Here is a 15,508-nt window from a genome sequence, read left to right on the forward strand (position 1 = left end):
ATAAAATGTAGAAGTTGTTTTTATTAAATTTTTAATAAATGTTTGCAAAGTAGCACATGCAGTTATATTTTTTTAATGGTAACTATCTAATCATAACTATTCTTTATATTTGCAGAAACACTCGACAGGACATTGTGCGAATATGATTCTGAAGGCAGATCAACAAAAAGTAGCTCTGTAGAAAGTATTCCCAACAAAACAGGGTTGAAAATGTCTGATTGTCACTTGACGAAAACTGCGTCAATTAAAGCTAGACCTAGCTCACAGAGAGTATCTGCTGCAGAGTTAGAACAATTTTTTGCTCGCCAGGGCTCAAAAAGGCATATGCGTAGCTACACTCTAAATAACAGACCAAGATTAGGAAGCCGTCCACCTAAAGTCTATGGAAGTGTAGCTGAAATGAAACGGTCAAAAGCATCTAGATCAAAGCTGACGGAAACAACAATGAAAGTTCACAAAGACTTTTTTAGTACACCTGATCTAAAAGAAATTCCTACTGCAACAAATAATCAAAATTTTCGGAAAAGAAGTCATAGTCAAGAAGATGTACATAATATTCAGAGAAGCAGGCATTCATGGGCTTGTACATCAAATGGTTATAATAGTTATCTCGGTTTATGCGAAAATGAAGATTACAGCTTGAACTACAACGAGGCATGGAAATCCATTGAAGATGTTTATGATAGCACAGTCCCTGTTGAAGTAGGAGATACAAACTCTGATATATATGCGCAAACTTTACCACTAACTAAGAAAGAAAAAGTACTGAGAGCCAGTTGTCCACCTCCTTCTCATCCACCTCCTCCACCACCTGTTGGACAAGTAGTCAAAGTTGATGTTTCTAAGTCCTTGGGTGATTATGCTAATGTAAATATCATGGATGATGAAAGAAACTCTAATGTGATGTCAAGTTTCCGTCCAGGAGACAGTGCCAAATTATATGCATCCCCTGAAGTGGTAATGAGTGTAGGTTATAAATCAGATACTGTGAGTACACCTAAAGACACTTTACAGCCTAGACGTGCTGGAGGGGGATCTAGTCTTAGGTCTCAGTCTCTTCCTCCCAAAATACCTGGAAGTAAGTCTGACCGAGGAAGTACCACTTCTTCAGAAGCAGAAAATAGTGGTGATTCCGGTGGTTTGTATTCCACATTTAAGAAAACCAGCCGACAGAGAGATTCTATGTCAACTGATAGTGGTCATGTTTCAGACAGGGGAGCATTTTGGTCTTTAAAAGGAAAGTCTGCTGTAACTAGTGCCTATGCTTCAAAGTTTGGTTTTGAAGACTCAGACGCTGGTAGTCCTCAAAATTATCCTACTGTCAGAACTCCAAGTCATGAACCCTTTATTCCTGAGCCTGATTATGAGAGCAGTGAGGATGATTTTATTCCAACATCAGTAGATAAAGGTGCTAGCCTTTCTACATTTGGAAAAGGTGACATTTCAGGCCAAGAAGAAAAACTTCCTTGTCAGTCTAGCTCTTGTGACAAAGAACAAGTGCAGTCTGAAACAAATTTACCTCTTACTCCTCATACAGAAGCCAAAAGAGCGATACAAGAAGCTAGAGAAAGGCTTAGGTTTTCGCAGAAACCAATTGATAAAAATGCCACGGTTGTTTTTATAAGTGGTAAAATAACCGAACATAAAGTAGAAAAAAGTGAAATACAGCTACATAGAACTGAGGAAGGAAGGTTAACAGGTACTGTAGTCATATCAACCACAAACGAACCGCAGGATTCATGCTATTTATCATCTTCTATTCTAAAGTCATTTGAAAACGAAAAATGTGTTATCCCTCGCTATCCCAGCCGAGATGCTCCTGCTTCTGAATATGCAAAATACAGACAACAGATTCTTAGTGGTATGAATCAAACTATGGGCTCCGTGGCAGAAAGTGTTTCTGCAGTTCCAGAACATGATCAAAAGGATAAAAAAGATGTAGATGTCTGTGTGTCTACTGTAACTGAAACTGCAGATACTGAAAAAAGTACAAAGAGTAGCTCAGCTGATGGATTAAAAATTACATTAACAGGATCTCAAAAGTGCCCTTCTGAAAGTAAAAGTAATGTGACCTCAAGAAAAGAAGTGGAAAAGCAAAATTCTTCTAAAAATAATAATATGGAACATAGTTCTGTTGAAATAGCATCAGTTACAGATATTCAAACTGACCAAATTATTTTGTCCAGTTCAGTAGGGGATGAGAATAAAGCTGAAGCAACTGTGCAGTTGTCTTCTGAAACAGATAAAAGATATGTGAATCAAGATACTCAAATCAAAGAGAACAAACCGCCTGAAAAAGTACACGATTTAAATAATGAAGAACTGTCAAAATTTTCCTCTCAAGTTGAAGCTTGGAACAAGAAGAATTTAAAGAGTAATGTTGAATCAATGCCTAACGACTTGCTTGGTACACAGAAGATTCACATGGAAGCCAAATCAAATGTTTCTCAGGATAATAAAACTTTACTTAATGAATCTTGCATTAATGTGATCAAAAGTGCTCAAAAACGGGAAGAAAGAAATGTACCACTCTGTTCTTCAGACAAAGTAGTGAAAAATATTACGGACACAAAGAAAGCCCAAAGCTCAAGTGAGAGCAGCTTAGATGAAAGTTTAGAAGTTCTTAGGTTACAAGTGAATTCCCTTGGCTTAGCAGCAGTAAATGAAGTGGATGTGTTTACTGAACTAGTTCCTCCTCCACCTGAATTTGCCGCTTCTTCAGAAAATGCAGTTTCTAAAAGGGAGGCTTCTTATTCAGCATCTGAAATTGCCATAGCTCCACCACCTGAATTTTCTGATAATTCACCCCACTCAAGAAATCGAGTTTCTCAACGCATGCCATCAAATCATTATCAAAGAAAAAACTACCCGTTAACTTGTCATCATGATTCATCGTCAAACTCAGTTGACCTAACGTTTTTGGCATCTTTGGGAAACAAATCACCAAAAATTGTACAGATGATGAGAGCTGATAAAAAATGTAATTTAGGAAGTAGTAGTGGAACCATAAATGTACATTCACCATGCACAAGTGGCCTCAGGCATTTACCTTCGAATAACATTTCAGAGCATGCATTTCTACACGAAAGTTCTAGCGGTGAACTGTCTCGCTTGAAATCTGTGCAAAAAGAATTCCGGTTCAAATTGTTACAAGAATGGACTGCTAATGACATTGCAGACTGGTTGGATAGTTTGTTTCTTCCTGAATACAAACAGCGTTTTTCAGAAGCTGGTATTACAGGGGCTAAGTTAGCAAATATGGACAGTAATGATTTAATGGGATTAGGGGTTAAACAGATGGGACATAGACTGAACATGGAAAGGTCTCTAAAGAGGTATTTGAAATAAATAGATAATTTAGTGTACAAAGAACATTAGTAGTTATCGCATTAGCTGGATTTTGCTGTCACAAATGGAAATGAATACAAGAATAAATAAAAATAGTTTTATGGTCAATTAAAATTCTATATAGCATACCAATCTCTCAATATTGTTACCAGCAGCTGATAATATATCTTTAAAGCAATTTGTATTTTCCTTGGTGCAGACAGATAGTTGCATGATGTAAGAATTATTTTAAACTATAGCTGTTCTTTCTTTAAGCAGTCCAGCTTGAATGAAACTAGAAAGCCAATTACTCATAAGTGCTGTATTTATTGGAACAGTCATTTCTGAAAGGGCACCATATTTCTATCAGAAAGGACTTGGTGTTCGTTAGATCTGATGTATAATTTAGAGAAAGGGGTAATTGCAAAAGGCACAATGTATCTGACATTATATCTGAATATAATGAATATGAATATATTATAAGATATTTGTCCTTTTAAAAATGATTCGATTGTAGAGAAAATATTATTGATAATTCCAATGTTGCCAGCTGCATATTTTAATTTGTATAAAGTATTTATTATTCTCATTACTGATTACTTTATTTGAAATCTGTTGTGTCTGAATATTTTCAAAAAAAAAAAAAAAAAAAAAACGCACACTAACAGTTCATGAAAACTGTGTAGTAGAATATTATAAATATATTTAAACTGCAAGCCGTTAATGACTTAAATGCATTACTTAAGGATAGTTCTGCATCTTAAAATAATATATACGACTGAAGTGCAATAATTTTTAAAAACCCTGTTATATTCTATTAAATTCGTTCTATATAAAAGAATAAATTACTAAAATATTTTATAATTATTGTTATTTAAGTGAAACAGTATTCTGTGAATATGCCAGTGATTCGTTGATAGTTGTTGAATACATAGTAATTTCAAGTTTTCTAATTTCAATTTGATGTTGAAGCTGTGTAAAATGTATAGGAATATCTAATTTTCTGTAAAATAAATAAATATATATATATATAATATATATTTTTAATTTTCACTTTCAGTATAAACTTATGCCAAGTGTTTAAGTGATTTAAAAGGTGCAAGTGTGCATTTTATTTTATTTTGAGTCTACCTCCTAAAATAAAATAATGTACATAAAATTAATTTTGTCTTATGTTAAAAACTCTTACATTCAGGTAGAAGAATGTAATTATGTGTTTCCCTTTCCAATGTACGAGTCAAAATTATTATAAAATACTTTTCCATTTTATTGAAAATATGAATGTTTACGTGAGCGAGTCATAAAAGCTAAGCAGATATATGAAAAAAATATTTTTCAAAAAAATCGCGCTTAATTTTTTTTCTCTTCATTGCAGCTGTTTAAAATTTCTATAAACTGAAAATCATAAATGTGAGGAAAATTTTATTTTCTGTTTTTATGTTATTATGATTTACTCATCTTTAATGATATCCAGTTTTCTTGGTAAACTGTTCAGTTAGCATACCTTAGTCTTTCTATCTTCTGGTTAGCTCTAAATTATGCATTTCTGCCTTAAGAGCGTAAAATGGTTTAATATTACTTAACTTTTACGTCATTATGTAAGGCAATAAAGTATGTCCTGGATGTTGAAAGGTCATCACAGTTTCTACATGCTGAGTATGAAAAGTGTGGTATTTCGATATGTAAGAATCTAAAGATGTTTGTAAAAAGATAGCTGCGGAATCTTTCAATGCACTTCAGTATTTTACTACATTTGAAGGCATTTTACTAAATTCAAACGAAATCCAGCTTTCAGGGAAGATGCTTAACTAATAATGTTATTTTAGAATTATTAATTCATGGAGAGCGACATGTAATAGAGCACATGAATTCTTGACATTATCGCATCTCCATCTCTATTATCTAGCTAAAAAAAATGCTATACATTAAAAACTAGTATTCTCGAAGCAGTTTTTTTCAGATTTTATTTCAGATAGTGATTATTCTGTTCATTTTATAAAGTTTTTCATTCCAATCAATCCTGTTAAGAGACTTTGAATTCAGAACAGGATATTTAAATCTGTTTATTTGAAGTTTGTTTGAATTATCATTAGTATTTGTGGGAGATGCGATTTTCAGTATTGTAAGCTAAACAAAATCTGAAACATACAATATGTGGTAATTTCTCAAACATTCGATGTGAATCATATAGTAGAAATACTTTTGCAATGGTGCTTATCAAAGTGATATTTGATGCCTCTTTTGATTTTTTCATTTTTAGGCAGTTCATTGTTTAAGCACTATGCATTTTTGTTCATAGTTACCTCACACATATATGCATTATTTTACTATTTAATTAAATATAATGTAATAGAATTAAACTAATTATAACTAAATATAATGCAATGTATTTTAATATATTAAAACACCTTTGTTTTCTGCAAAAATGATAACATTACACTCATTTAACAATGTAATTTGCTTGAGTTTTGTCACACAGTATGAAAAGCTTATGATATGTAAAGGAACCATTTTATTAATATTAAATATTTTGAATCCATACCAGATCCTGTTGCCAATAACACTACATAAATAAATAAATTTCTTCAAAAGACAATTAAATGCATCATGGGTTTAGCTTGTAAACAGAAATATCTTTATTTCTGCTAATCTGGATCTTTTTAAAATTTTGAATTGCGAAAGAAACAAACTAATTACCATTTCAAAACGGTTACACAGTACTGCCTCTGTATGTAAAGGTTAATTATTCCTATACGTACCGAGTGGCAGGCTATACCGAATGCTATTTATAATGTGACGTTTATATAACATACATAATAAAAGTTTATTTGCTATGTTATAGACATTAAGATCTTGTTAAAATCCTGCATGCTGCATTGCGGCTGACGAAAAATAAGACTGTGTGTTATCTGAATTGCCTAATGTTATATACAGTTTTAAGACATGATAGAAAAGTAAAATCTCTACTTTTCATGAAAGCTTTGTTCAACCAATAAAACATCGGTTGGAATTGCGCATGCATATTTGTGCTAATAGTCATTATTACAATAAAAGAGTGCTGGGCGTATCTGACTGCTGAAAAGAGTGCTGGGTTTATTTGAAAAAGTACTGGGCTCAGCTGATTATTTTATCATCGTATAGGTTGTTCTCACTTGTATGCTTTTGTAGCTCTATAAACCATTTCTTTCTTTAATTTTTAGGGATTTCTTCTGTTGTGGTAAACACCGAGCACTGAATCAGCTCTTTTGAGGGAAAGACTGTCGTGGTTTCCCAAAGAAAGGAACAAATTTTGTCTGAAATAATGCTTAAGATTTATTATCCCTTATTAGATAGTGTATTTCAAGAATCCTATATATTTAAATAAACAAATGATGATAACTTTCACTTACTGTGAGAAATCGCTACTAGTATTCTACTTTTTTATTCTTTACTATTGAAATTAGCATCATTCCGTTTCAATACTGTTTACGGAGAAGTTGTTGGGGTGGTTCTGAGAACAGTAATAGTATGCAGAAAAACAATGTACGTAATAATATTATAAGCCTGAAAATATAAAAAAAATGTGTATTGTATTACTACTGATGCATAATACGCGTCTGCACTCACAAGAAGCAAGCAGCTTACAAATCAGTTTTCATGAGTAAGCAAGTCAGTTTTTATGTATTTAATTGCTTTGAAATAAAATGTTACAAGCTAGTACAATCCTATACATTAAATCTTTTAACTGTGTACTGAATGCACTAAACATTATTTATAAAATCCTTTTAAAACTTAAAATTTGGTGACTCTTTTTAATTTTGGAGAATATGAGATTTTTAAAACGGAAAGGCTTTGGATTATTTAATTATGGCAAAACAATTGAGGTCTATTTCCCTCTATAGAGGTATGCTTTCATGAAAAACTCTATGGCGTTCCAGAGTCACTGAACACTGATTATTCGGTCCGGGGTTCAAATCCCGGCTAACGAGCTGGCTGCATGGGTGTTTTCGTCGTTTCCCCACGTTTTCCAACCAGTTTCCTTTAGAAAGTCCTCCATGAAGGCATCTCTCCCCTTAGGCAAAGTAGTGTCCCAGTGTTTTGCCATAACCATATAAATTAAACCAAACAACCAAATGTATTGTAAGGTATTTTCTCCCTTCCTTTCGCATGGCTTCGTGATGTAATTGGAAGCATACTCGACGCCTATTGGAGAGGTCTAGGGTTCGAGTCCTGGCGATGAACATTTTTCACGTCTCTTGCTTCCAAAAAAAATTCTAATGACGCTACAGCATATGCCTTTCCATTAGCTAACCGTCCGACACCTGCTTCTTCGAGTGGTGCAAACACCGGACTGCCTTGTCTGTCGCGACCTACATCCATCGAGTAAATAGTTACTTTCGAATTTACTGCGAAGTAACAGAGGTGCTTCTAATTGCTGAGGAATAGCAATTAGAAGCACCTCTGTTACTAAAATCTTCCCACTAGCCTACTGATAACTGTGACCAGAATTTTCACCAGTGGTAGTTTAGGTATAATCCCATCCTACTAGCTGTACAGCTCAGCTCCAGTTTTGCTCGAGAGTAGCCCAGCGAAAGGTCCTAGTCTGTCACCCCTCTTCTCCTACCATCGAGTCTGTCAAGAGGACTTTCGGCTCGCCTGTATTTTAAGTACTGCCCTTCTGCGCACACACAAATACCCATGCCTTCTCTGGCATTCGAACCCAGGCCCAACAATACGACAGCTAACATCGCTAACCCCTGTAACGGTCAGGTTGACTGTCGAAAAAGAACGATTGACTGGTATGGGGGGGAAGTATTTGTGCGCCTTTTTTTTAAATTTATCTTCTTTTTTCTAAAATTTCTTCCAAAATGTTTTGCGTACGAACATTCATAAGTTTAAATAAAAAATCATTTCTGAAATTCAACTATTTTACTTTAAGTAGATAGCAGAAGTAAGTGGGGCACCAGAGACTTCACCATTGATCGCACAGGTAACGATCCAGCACACTCATTTAGACGTCTAAATGGTATGTCAATGTTTTAAGACTTACCATACATACGAAGGTGTAAGCTGTAGTTAAATAAGTTGCACATAACAAATATGTGTAAATCGATTACATTTTTGTCTATAGAGATGCTTGAAATTGTATTTAAATATGCATTAATTATAAAGAACGCTTACAGACTGCGTCTTTTGTAACCTAAAAACCATAGAATCTATATCTAAATTTCAGCTTATAATGTGTGATATTTGAATGAAAATGAAAGAAAATGCAATGGAATTTGGATAGAAATTTCTTATTTCTAGTGACTCTCATAACTGAAAAAAAATTTCAAGTGGAGTTCCTTTTTTGAGTGGACATTTAAAAATGTAATGATCCACGTCACCCAATTCTCCACATGGGTATGTGTCGATATTTGTCAGGGTCCTCTTGCAGAAGTAATCCGCGAATGGGCCATGGCCCGACAAATATGCCGTTAGGAAACCTTGTGTACTTTGTTTCCACTTACGGAAAGAATTCGTGCATGCGATGACCCGTTGTCACATCATCCCACTTGTTGCCAGATCTTTTGTGTGTGCATATTTAGTATATTCCTAAGGAGGGTCTTGGAAACGGCACATCAAGGAATTCTATTATCTTTTGTGCTACCTCCTTTGCGAACACATCTGCAGCGTCGTTACCCGAGTCCCCACTGTAGCCTTTCATCGATATGAGTGTAATTTTTGTATTTTGCGTGTTTTTTGAGTTCTGATTAATTCCGAGAACAATTTTAGAGCTGTTGACTGGTTTGCGAAGTGATAATATTGCCACTTAATGTCTGATTTAATTATGATATGGTGGATTTTGTGGTCATTTTCTAGTTTCAGTGTTTCTTTTATTGTCGAAGGTTCTGCCGCTGGTTTTGTTTCTAGGTATCCTTGCCATTTTATACAATTCTTGAGATTCTTTGTTACAGGAATGTAGACTGCACGTCCAACTTTTCCGTCTATTTTGGAGCTGTCTGTGAATGTTTTGTTGTTAATGAACTCTACTGTTTCTTGCTGAAGTTTTATCCTTGTATGCGGGACAACAGGGTGTCTGTTATACGGAGGTGGGACGGCATTCTGTAGTCTTCAGTTTTTATAAAGATGGTCATTAAAAGAAAATGTTCGGTTTCAGCTGCATGACGCTTGTACAAATAGCTTCATCTATTATTTATAGATCTAGAGGGGTTGTTCCAGCTAGGATGTTGAGAGCAGCTAGGATGTTGAAGGTGTACTAAATCCACGAGTTATGTATAAAGTAATCTGTCTTTTAATTGAGGTTAAAATTATCTTTTTGCGTTCAGTCATAGTTATGGTCCAAATGGCTGCGCCTTAAGTCACTATTTTGGTTATATATATTTTGTTATATAAAATGTTGTTATATAGGGTTTTAAGCTGTAGTTGTATCCATGTACTCGTCTTAGGTTGGGTCCAATTAGGTCGGTGCGTAATTTCCCTGAGACGGTGAATTAATTTTGCTTTTAGTCAAAGTGGATACGTAGGTAATTTATCTTTTGTACGTTTCAGAGAGAATTGTTTGTAATAGTCTGGTCTGGTTTGTGTATTACAATGACCTTTGAATTTGATAGAGATATTTTCTTTCACTTTTTGCTTTTTACGTATATTTTCAAATGTTTCAACTATGATTCTTGAGTTTTCTTGGAGTATCGCATGCGAGCGTGAAGCACAATGAATGCGATGTCGTCTGCAAACGCACTGATTTTTTAGAAGGACGGTCAGACTTGATTAATTATTTCATTGAAAGCAATATCTCATGAGTCTGCACTCATGCAGGACTACTTTACTTTAGGGTGGGAAGGATAAATCTGAATCAACAGAAAGTTGAGAAAAGCATAATATTCTGAGAAGATCAGTTTAAAAATATAATACGGTGGTCGCCATGTTCGACAGTGCCATTTTTTTGAGAAATGTAGTTTGTATTGTGAGGCGAGTATGAATGTATAACGGATGGTATTTTGAATAACTACTTTAACTGTGGTACAATGGATTTTATGTATGCGTGTGGTCCAGTTACCACTATGCCGCTCGAGTTTGATTTGTGCAGTATTTTCCTTAACTCTTCTACCTTTGCAAAATATATTTAATTTGAACCACAAATTAATTTTACTTTTTGTGTATAAGCTGTATTTTCTTATACATTACGATCCGCGTGCACAGTTGTGCATAATATCCTAAGTTGAATTAAAACAGGAGCTTATGCTGCACTGTATTTTTTCTTATTTTATAGTCCTTTAAAAGTAAAAAAAAAAAGTTTGAAAATTGTTGAATTGAGGTCAAAAACGATTGCAATCAATTCCCAACTAACCGGGACCTGTATCAAAACATTTTAAGCTTATTTATGATGGAATACTGGAAAAATTGCTATCACAAATAATCATCGTAAAACGAAACTGTCACCTGATGAATTAGTTCTGCAGATGAGGCATGGCTAAACTACGGCTGTTAAGCTCCTTAATTGAGGCTCTCGAGCCGCTTCAAGCTCTTTCACGCCAGAGTCGACTCGACTGCAGCAAACGGTCGTTTCATATTTGCTGTACATTAGCAGTACGCAACTTTATCAATAATAAATTTAATTTTTTTATTGATTTTTGTGCGTAATAATTTAGTTCATTTCAAATTGTCCACCTTTCACTAATCGTCAGAGTAGCAAATATCAAATAATTCAGTTTGTGCGAATTACAATGACCATGTTACTTTTAGACCAGGTAATGGCTATCGTAACGAAATTTGAAGGTTAAAGAGGCAAATGCGAAGTTTATTTAGAAAATAATGCACCGCAATTCATTTTTCTTAGCCGTTATTTTATTCCTGGCAGTTTTTTTTTTTTTTTTTTTTTTTTTCAATTCATCTAATCGCTTTGCTTCTCAATAATCGTGATAGAGTACTTTGCGTTCTTGTTACCAATATCACTTTCTGAAAAAGTTCAGCACAAATCCACGACATTCATAGTGGCAAGGAGTCAAATGCGCCTGTCGTTGGCAAGAGCCTTGGGCACCGTATAGTTGACAGCCCGACTTTAGCTCATTTCCACCTCAAATTTTGAAAGAAAGTACCCTGGGGTGACGGGTTCGAGTGTCCTCTCGAGAGGACGGCCAGTTAGCCGCATTTTTAGAGTGTCCTCGTGTGTGTATTATTCTTTGTAGGGACTCTTTTTTTTTTTTTCCACTTTTCTAATAGCTTGGGCAGTTTCTAAAGAAACCTCTTTCAGGAAGGAAATACGCAGTCAACAGAGGGGCTCTTTAAAATTAGACGCACACTTAAGGCCTGGTGGGCTTATGTGTAGACTTTGTCTTGGATGAGGTAACAATTCTTATTAGCATTTGGTTACAACTTTCATCTCCATCCCTAAACAAGTGGTTTTGGTGGGTTTTGTGGCTTTTCTATCTTCCGTAATGACTCTTTGGTAATCCTAGACAAAGATCATTATTTATTTCATTCCTACTTATGCATGCAAAATTTTGGGTCGTCGGAAGGATGGAATTCATCCTTTGATCTACCGCAATTTAATCTCTGGTCAAAAGTCATTAAACCACGTTTCGTCAGATTATTTAATAGAGAAATGATTCAATGTTTTTAAATCAAATATTCGTTTCAATAAAGTCTCTTCAAACGGAAAGGAACCTGTAGGGCACAAGATTCTTTTCCACAAAGCTTTTCTCAGAATAATTGTCCACAAAAGCGGATAGTTTAACGGAAGACTGCGCTACGATTTATTGCCAGACTACTATAACTTCATCAAGTGCACTGTAAAATTATGTTTGTGTTTCGCTGCATAAATTTTCAACTTCGAAAGACGGTGTTTGATTTTCTGCCATCATAGAACCTCATACAACCGTAGAATACTTTTCAAACCCTTATTACTTCGAAACACCGCACTATAGAGACCTCAAATGAACACTTGCTTTTGTTTCAGACCTTCAGTTGTAATTTAAAACTGCATACCGTCAAATATTACCAGGAATTACAATGTAATATTTTTATGCGGTATGTCGAATGCCAAAATGGTATATGCCAAAATTGACTGGAAGATTTGTGGTGGCGCCGTTAAATCTGAAACCGAGTTGGTACAATGCCAAACAGACTTATATAGAAAGATATTCATAGCGTGTCTACTTAAAAGGAAAAACTGGAAATCTAAAAAAAGGTATATTCATTATGTACAAACAGTAGAATTGTTCGTTCTTCAACTAATGCCCAACTTTAATAATTTTTAATTATACTTGACAATCTTCTTCCTGTGTAGTCCATACTATAAATTTTTATGGGATCATTAGTGATATATCTTCCATACACTCTGAAGCTGAGTGAATTTCGGAATTATATCAGTAACATCGGAATCCAATCTGCGACGACAAGAGCATATACAATATTTAAAATTATATCTGTCATAATATGTTGGAAAATACTCGTGATTAGTAAAACTCGATTAAGATATCCTTCTCAAATACACCTCCTATAAGAAATTTTGACAGGAATATTAGTGTAAATCTTCTTTTTCATAGCTCATTATCCTATCTATTTTATCGTTCAGTTTCACCTAGCTCATGAAACTTCGTTTTGTTGTCCTAATTAGAGGTTTCACGATGAAGTCGCTGTTGGGGGGACTTCTTTCCAGTTGTATCCCCCATATTTCAGTGTTGATGTCTTGTGTAATATTTTTATGAACCTTAAGAAAATTGGCATTATGATGTATCTCAAATTTTGCAAAGAAATATTACAATTATGTATAATTTTTAATTTGCACTGGAAAAAACTAAATGTAAGTCTAATCCTGATTTTTTTTTTTCGAATCCGAATCTCGAGAGAGTTCTTTATTTTGCGCTTATCAGATCTCGCGATTCTTTCAAATAAAAATAAGAAGGACGAAAAACTTTTACTCGGTAATACAAGTTTTTAAATAAAGTTCAGTTTGGAATCTCCATTTAAGGAAAAAATATGAGAATGCATTTTTTAAAAATACAGTTATTGCTATTAAAAAGATGCAAAGAAATGCATGATTAAACTCTTGAATTTTGAGATGAATTTTCTTTAATTTAATAAGTATATTTGAGTAGCAGCTCAAGTTTCAGTTAACAGTTCAAAATTCAGCAAAACAGCCTAAGTAGTTCAACAGGAGTTAGGTGATTGTTCAAGTGTTGTTATACCTAGACATAAGCTATTAGAAGCACAGAGTAACTATTTGTAGTACGTTATCTATGTCCAGAATTATCGAGATCATACAAGAGTTGGTTTTGAGAATTTGCAAATCCTTCAATTCCGGACGTAGATAACCTGGTATGAATAGCTCCTGGTTGTTTCTAAGAGCAATGCCGTGATTACTTGAGCGAGAATTTTGAAAGGTTTTTTTCGAATGCGACACTGAAACAGTGTGGCACTTAGGACCGTCAGAGGGTAAATCTAGTGAATCAGATGGCACTAAAATTTCAATAACCGCGTTCATTTTTAGTGAGTTTTTAGTGATTTCTTGTTTTAGGATTCGAAAATTTGAATAAAAGAAGCCTAAGTTTCGAGTTTTGGAAATTTCAGTCTTGCTGAAGAATCGCGAGATCTGAGAATTTAAATGTTTTATCCTTATAAAAAGTGTCAAATGTAACTGATAATCCAATTCGCATTAGTTATTTAGGGCTAGGTTTTGATCTCATTATATCAGTTCTTGTGTTGTGTGGAAAAAACAAAATTATTGTTTTTGTATAAAACCCTGAAAAGGCTTACAGCTTATTTTAAAACAATGAGAGCGTATATATGAACTAGTTTCACCAAAGTATCCCGCTGGTCGGCATATAGCCGTCCTGTGATTTACCAAATTCCAGCAAAGCTTTCTCGAATAGCGCTATCCCGTTTCACACATTTTATTCTTTCCAAAGAAATGTGTATGAGTTAAAAATTTTAAAAAAATCATTGGATCTATTTTGTAAATAATTACTTTATACTTCAATCAAATGAAAATCTGTTTATGCTACTGTACTAGCAAAGACCGTTACATTTCATTTCTTTTGATTTTAGTATACTTTTGCTAATACCATTCAACAATTATAACTGGAGGACGGAAGAAAATGCTTAGTTTTGTGTCTGAAATGTTCAGTCGCACCGTTACGTAGTTTCAGATATGTTAGAAAACATTTTTCTGAATATGCTAAGAATCTGAACGTTCTAAGAAGGCGGGAGAAATACCTTATAAACTATATAAAAACCTGCAGTGTAGTAGTTTTATTAATTAAGTGTAACAGTAGTTATTGCCATTCCAGCGACCAGATGACAGACTAAATTCTTTACGTTCTACAATTTGTAAATAGCATCATTTCACAAATCCAGTTTTGGAAGCCGATTTTCTCTCACAGAGTTGTACTTTTAATGGCTAGTTGTGTCAATCGTATGCTGTATTATACCTAGCCGTTGTTTTTAATATTTTTTTATTTTTGTATATTTATTACATATTCAGAATTAAACGTTTTTAGAATTAGGGAAGAAAATAATCAAGCAATACCTCATTAAATTTTTTTTTTTTTACTTTTCTATCTGTCTTTTTTTAACTAACAGTAATAAATGTATGCTACTGTTTATGTGCGATGGAAGTTATACCTTGATTTGTGAAAACAGTTTCAATGACTTGTCGTTCCCTGGTTTGCTACGAACCCTTTTTATACGGAACTGTCATTTAATTGTTTTCTTACAGGTATGTGTTACATATTCAGAATCAAATAATTTAATTTAATGAAAAAAAATTATTGGCGGGCAAATTTTTAGTTGGAAAAAATAAAGTGGATAAAATTTTCAGAAATCTGCTTTGCGAGGGATAAATCCTCTTACATTCGGGCCAATGTGGTAAATTTAGATTTTCTTCTTTTTAAATGAAGGAGAATACATACGTTTTCTTTGTTAGCCGCAGAAAGGTATACTTTCATAAATGGATTTAGGTTCCACTTATTTCTGCTGATATTGTTAAAAGCACCCCAAATTTACTTTTTATTGTATTATTTTATTGTATTCTTACTTCTTTATAAATTGCTCTTTCATTTACATTTTTTCTCTCAGGTCAAAAACAATTTATAACATCATCTTAGAATCACTGAGTATATCTCCGATGCAAAGTAATCTTCCTTAAAGAAAATTGTTTTCTCCGTGTCTTCGTTTACTCTCCGCAATTTGCTACCATATA

General features: G+C 34.0%; 1 protein-coding gene across 5 annotated transcripts in view; it reads left to right on the top strand.

Annotated features, from left to right (window-relative positions):
- Positions 1-3,916, top strand: part of LOC118188684 (uncharacterized) — a 355,582-nt gene extending 351,666 nt beyond the window's left edge. For all 5 annotated transcript variants that reach the window (XM_085807512.1, XM_085807511.1, XM_085807513.1 and 2 more), the window contains one exon: positions 116-3,916. In XM_085807512.1, the coding sequence (XP_085663638.1) occupies positions 116-3,348 (3,233 nt within the window). In that variant the 3' untranslated portion in view covers positions 3,349-3,916. The remainder of the gene's footprint in view (positions 1-115) is intronic.
- Positions 3,917-15,508: the final 11,592 nt, after the last annotated feature.

Source organism: Stegodyphus dumicola, chromosome X1 (assembly GCF_044657685.1).
Source record: "Stegodyphus dumicola isolate Sdum_Otavi_A_Nest chromosome X1, ASM4465768v1".
NCBI lineage: Eukaryota > Metazoa > Arthropoda > Arachnida > Araneae > Eresidae > Stegodyphus > Stegodyphus dumicola.